The sequence below is a fragment of the Egretta garzetta genome, unplaced genomic scaffold, assembly GCF_000687185.1.
Source record: "Egretta garzetta isolate BGI_Z169 unplaced genomic scaffold, ASM68718v1 scaffold297, whole genome shotgun sequence".
Lineage (NCBI taxonomy): Eukaryota > Metazoa > Chordata > Aves > Pelecaniformes > Ardeidae > Egretta > Egretta garzetta.
This window is the reverse complement of record NW_009260410.1, coordinates 1,248,478-1,254,199: the sequence shown is the minus strand read 5'-3', so window position 1 is coordinate 1,254,199 and position 5,722 is coordinate 1,248,478. Positions and strand designations below refer to the sequence as shown.

At 40.1% G+C, this 5,722-nt stretch overlaps 2 protein-coding genes across 3 annotated transcripts in view; one reads left to right on the top strand and one right to left on the bottom strand.

Annotated features, from left to right (window-relative positions):
* TYW5 (tRNA-yW synthesizing protein 5) overlaps window positions 1-5,716 on the bottom strand; it is a 12,692-nt gene extending 6,976 nt beyond the window's left edge. For both annotated transcript variants that reach the window (XM_035899096.1, XM_009643570.2), the window contains exons 1-4: window positions 5,442-5,716; window positions 4,653-4,807; window positions 999-1,068; window positions 75-119 (exon numbers count right to left, since the gene is read on the bottom strand). In XM_035899096.1, coding sequence (XP_035754989.1) covers window positions 75-119; window positions 999-1,068; window positions 4,653-4,783 — 246 coding nt within the window. In that variant the 5' untranslated portion in view covers window positions 4,784-4,807; window positions 5,442-5,716. The remainder of the gene's footprint in view (window positions 1-74; window positions 120-998; window positions 1,069-4,652; window positions 4,808-5,441) is intronic.
* MAIP1 (matrix AAA peptidase interacting protein 1) overlaps window positions 5,208-5,722 on the top strand; it is a 9,435-nt gene continuing 8,920 nt past the window's right edge. The window contains exon 1 of the mRNA XM_009643569.2: window positions 5,208-5,213. Coding sequence (XP_009641864.2) covers window positions 5,208-5,213 — 6 coding nt within the window. The remainder of the gene's footprint in view (window positions 5,214-5,722) is intronic.

Sequence of the window (5,722 nt, the reverse complement as noted above, 5' to 3'; positions counted from 1 at the left end):
ATGACAATGGTCTTTTTAAAATATTCCTAAACAGAGACTTTACAATATTAGAACTGTAATCTCAAGTAACTCACCTTCCTAGCATCTTCACCCACTGATCGCAAATAGTACTTTTCATCCTGAAGAGAATAGAAAAAGAGAATTGCTTTTGGTTTTTAATAAGAATTACAAACACACTGAAACAAAGAGCCTGTATTTCCTCATTAATCTAACGCAGGGCTTCATTAAAATACAGTACAAATAAATGGCATTTACAAATTCAGCTACTTTGTTACACTGCCTTTACTCTACTGCTCCCTGCTGTTCATCTCAAGAAACGGGAAGAATATGTTAACTGAGAATAGAAGAGCAGGGGGTAGACTTGTCAACTGCTTCAGCATGGCTGTTACTGAACGGATTCAAAGCAAATGCAGATTACAATTTAAATTTTCAGAACACTGATGCAGGAAGCTACTTCAATTGGCTTCAAAACTTACAGCACCCTATGTAGCATAAAAGGTGAAAAGCATGTCTGCATTGGAAACTGTTTGCTTCCTAATCACTAGGGATTTTTCAGGCAACTGATTAGGAAGCAGTTGCTACTTTTGCTACTCACAAATTATGTTACAATAAATCTGTATCTGTATTTTGATGTCAGATGTAATCAAACTCTAAAATATCTTCATGGCATTTTCTTGCAAAACATGTAAATGATACAGTTGTTATTCTAAAGCAAGGTTTGATTTCTAAATTTTATGCTGGAAATTTTGCTCATGTAAGCATTTTTTGTCAACAGAAACAGGATGACTGAAGTTAACCCCACTGTACACACACAAACCAACTTCTGAGAAAAATTACTTCTCCCCACATTTTTTGCCTTGGCTCCAAGCCACACAAACCAGTTAAATCTAAGAGCAAGTGCTTTACTGCAGTAAGACTTTATATTACAGTTCATCATTTTCCCCTCCATATACTGGCAAAATAACCGACAGAAGAAACTGTGACACTAAGGAAACTACCTCAGAAAGAAAGTACTCCTTGTGTTTGACTTCAGCTGCTCTTCGTACAAATACATCAAAAGGCAGAGTTCTGAAATATAAATATTTAAATTTATACAATGAATCAATGTAACAACACATGATCTAAATGCCAGATTTAAAATCATAAGCTCTCTTACCATATCTAGTATAAATGAAGATGCAATATGCCGCTTTTTTTTTTTAACATGGTGACTAATCAGTGTTTGCAGTGGATGTTTGAAGAGTTCTACCGAGATAGAAATCCTACACTTACAAACCTCTCTGCTTTTTTAAATTGTCCCAGTGTATATCCAAACAGAATCATTTAATTGATGAGGCTGGAAGGTACCTCCAGTCCAATTCCCTTGCCAAGACCAAGGTCAGCTACAGCAGATTGCCCACCCCAGGATGAAGACTCCATAACCTCTCTGGGCAACCTGTTCCAGTGTTTGACCACCTTCACTGTAAAAGGAGTGGGGGAGGGCATAAACAGTTCAACAGAATTTCATGTATTTCAACTTTTGCCCATTGCCTCTTGTCCTGTCACCACGAACCACTGAGAAGACTCCAGCTTCATCTTCTTTACTCCCTCCATCAGCTATTTATACACTTTGATAAGGTCCCTCTTGAGCTTAAGAGGTTGTTACGGTTTAACCCAGCAGGTAGCTAAACACCACACAGCTGTTTGCTCACTGCCCCCCTTCCCCAGTAGGACGGGAGAGAGAATCGGGAAAAAAAAAGTGAAATTTGTGGACTGAGATAAAGACAGTTTAATAGAACAGAAAAGGAAGGGGGAAGAAATTATTATTAGTAGTAGTAGTAATATTAATATTAATAATTATATAACAATAATAAGAAGAACAATTACAATAATAATAACAACAACGACAAAAGAATATACAAAACAAGTGATGCACAATGCAATTGCTCACCACCCGCCAACTGATGCCCAGCCAGTTCCCGAGCAGTGGTCACTGTCCCTCAGCCAATTCTCCCCAGTTTCTATACTGAGCATGACATCATATGGTATCGAACAGCCCTTTGGCCAGTTGGGGTCAGCTCTCCTGGCTGTGCCCCCTCCCAGCTTCTTGTGCACCTGGCAGAGCGTGGGAAGCTGAAAAGTCCTTGACTTAGCGTAAACGCTACTTAGCAACAACTAAAACATCAGGGTGTTATCAACATTCTTCTCATACTAAATCCAAACCACAGCACTATGCCAGCTACTAGGAAGAAAATTAACTCTATTCCAGCTGAAACCAGAACAGAGGTCTGAATGGTTTGAGTCATAGGGCAAGATATTCTTCACAGTCAAATTAGATTCAAATTGTGGCCCATGCCTGACAATACTTGCTTAGACTGTTTCTCTAGCAGTGCGTCTTTTTTTAGGTTTGTTTGCTGTACATTTTTATAAATTTGCAGAAAAGCTCAGCATCAAGAAAACTACTGTAGGTGATGTACATATGTTTATATCTATGCATTTTCTGCTATGAATTTGTGCATGAAAACAGATACCTATCTTCATTTGTAGATCTATAAAATTTATTTCAGTTACCTGACTATGTGCTACCTCAGCTGAGCAAAACACAGGAATCTTGGTATTTTCAAGTGTTTCTTTAGTTTTCCTTGAATTTATTGAACAGAATTTCAGAAGATTCAAAAAGAATCACTGGGCATTAGAGCCTGTCCTTCTGAAGTCAATAAAAGTGTTATATATTTATTTAAATAATGGGAGCTTTTCATAAGCATTACAGATTTTGGCATCAGTTGATAGCTCAATGACAAGCCAAGCACAAGTAGTAATAGGACATGTATTCATTGTCATTAATATTATGTTATGAATTCAATGTTCATTCAACTCACTATTGCACATTAAGTATCACTGGATAACGAATATATTGCATGTAAACATCAAATTTCAGAGCAACCACCAAGTACCCAGGGTTAAGAAGAAACTATCCTCAAGCAAAATTTTTCATCATCCTGTTATCTCTTCTACCAGAATGTGACCTGCATCTGACAGTACTTAGACCACTTCTCTAAACATTTTAGGCTTGTCTTTAATAGTCAAATACAACAACCACTGAAGTCAATGGAAAAAACAAATAAACAAACAAGAACCAATGCTCTGACTTCTGCTGAACTGCTACCTCACACCCATTTGCATTTTCTACTGAAGAAGGTGAGAGCACAGCTCCACGACAGCTTAGATTGATGCATGCTGGTGCTGCCAGAGCTCTGCCCTTGCTGTCTACCCTAATTATCCCATCTCCTCCCTTAGGCTAGCACTGGCACTCATCTGACCTCATGGTGAACCTGCTAGCAAAGCTAAACCAGCAGAAAAACATTCAGGTTTCTGCAGCACATCACAGTGTGGCTGAATGAGTTCCAGAACCAACACAAAGGCAGGGTAGGAGCATGCAACTTATAACAGGACTGCAGTGCTACTCACATGCATCAGTTTAAAATCATGGAACTACCTGATTTTTGAAGTCCTTGGTGTTTCTATTCTTTTAGTTCTACTTATTCTCCCTTCATATTAGAATGAGGGGCTTGCTGTGGAAAGGGTCAAAGCTCCCTGAATTTCAAGTGCTGTAATGAAGCACCATCACAGCACCTCCATATAGCTGTCTACAAACCTGCTAAAACTACCACGACAAGTCAACTGTATGTGAACTCACAGTAAGAGGTATTATAAAAAGAAACAAAATAGAGCAGGGAAAAGGAAATATGGAGATAAGGCAAAGTACAACCTAATTTCAAAGACTCAAAAGTTCATTACGCAGGGAGCAGAATATAGCATGATTATAAGGTGTTTTTTCCCCTGAACAACAGGCTCCACTCAGAGACTTGTGGCTTGTTTACACTTACAGCATATGCTTCTGCCTTCTTAAAAGTTTGACTGAACACACCTTGTTCCCACTCAGGTAAAAGAAGTGACAACTAAAATAAAGGCATTTGCCCTTGAAGAGCAACACAATGACTGAGATTAGATGAACTCTGATGAAATGTTTTGCTAGCTACACGAGAGGAACTTCAGAGGAGATCAAGAATTTGTGTGATCTACATCAAGATTAAAGAGCTGGTGAAAAGTGTGGCATCCAGTGGTTTGAACATTCTGAGAATTGCACCTGCTACCTTTGAAAGGAGCTTGGTTTTAATTAGTGACATCCCCCTGGAGTGGAATAGCGTGCCTGCCACAAGCTAGCATTCAAAGAGGTTAAAGAAGTTCAGACACATGGTAAGTCAGAAACTAGCACTATTCAGTAACATTGAAAACGCACCATATAATTCGAACAAAATAGCTTATGTAGTATCAAGGGGGGTTAGGGTTTGTTTTATTAAAGCCAGCAAATGCCAGGCTCAAATTCCCTACAAGACTGCTCTGTCAAAATACCTTTACAACACTTCTTCATGCCATCACTTTTAAGGCCCTCTTTGGCTCCTCCTTTCATCCTGTAAGTATTTATTCAGGGTGTTGAGATATTTGCGGAATGAAAAGAAGAGGGGGAAATCAAGGACAGCCCTTTGATACATAACTTAAAGTTTTCACAAAGCATCTTCATATTCTCACGCTCAGCTTCAAACAGGTGCACTGTATGTCTGAAAGTTACAAGCACGTGCCTTTAAAATACAAGAGGTCTGGGAATGAAGTACCTATACACAAAGTTCTTACTGAGGAAATCCATCTGCGGCACCGCAGACACATGAATCTTTACTTCTTTAGATCCTTCAGCTTGGCTCAAGTAATCTACTGTCCATTTGCTTGTGCAAGTGCCGAGTTCCATTCCTTTCAGCACTACTGGTTTTCTCTAAGGAACAAAAAAAGAATTCAGTGGTGAAATGATCATAGCGTCCAATGGAAAAAAAAATCAGAATTAAGTTTTTCAAACAAAGTACATACAAAGAAATCAGTTGAATACTGGGACTCACTACACAAAGTCACAACTGATCTGTTCACAAATGAATAAAGTGAATCGGTGCGCTGAATGTTGAAAGAAGATGCAGAAAATCATGGGACTGTTTCTCTACTTACTATATCCTCTTTCCTAGCAGGATAAGGAAGAATACGGAGAGGCAAAGACAATTTTAACACTCGCTTTGTGCCAGGGCCATTGAGGAATCTAGCCAGGCTAAGGAATAGCTTTAGTCATTCTAGCCAGAGCTGAAAACAGACAAAAGACCACACAGTTAAGGTGTAGACTGTGAGCTATGGTGGTGCTATATGTTCTCATGAAAGAAGCTTTTTGCACCGATATTAAGACTCCTTGATGCTGACAACCACGAAGAGGTTTGATCCAGGGCATACAAAAAAAAAAAAAATCAGTAGAAAGATGCTTTTGTTTTGAATCGGGACCTTGGAGAGAAAAAAGGACGCAGCGATGACAATGCAACAAAAGCAGCGATCACACTTTCTTTAACCACCGTCAGAGAAAATGAACTCACAGGGAGATCAGCTGCCGGAGCATTTCAGCGGCTCCGAGGAGATCTGCCTGTAGAAGCTCCTTGCTCCTCAACTCCCACCACTCGGTTTACGGGATCATTCTCTTTTTCACGAAACACACAAACCCCAAACCCGCGGTTTGCCAGCACTCGCTCTGCCGGGTGAGGAGGTGTCACAGGACACCTTCTGCCTCCCCTTCTCACCCCGTACAGTCCCAGCCCGCTGCGGCGGGGCCCCGCTCCCCACACCCAGCCGGCCCAAAGCCAGGTCGGGCTGCTGCCCC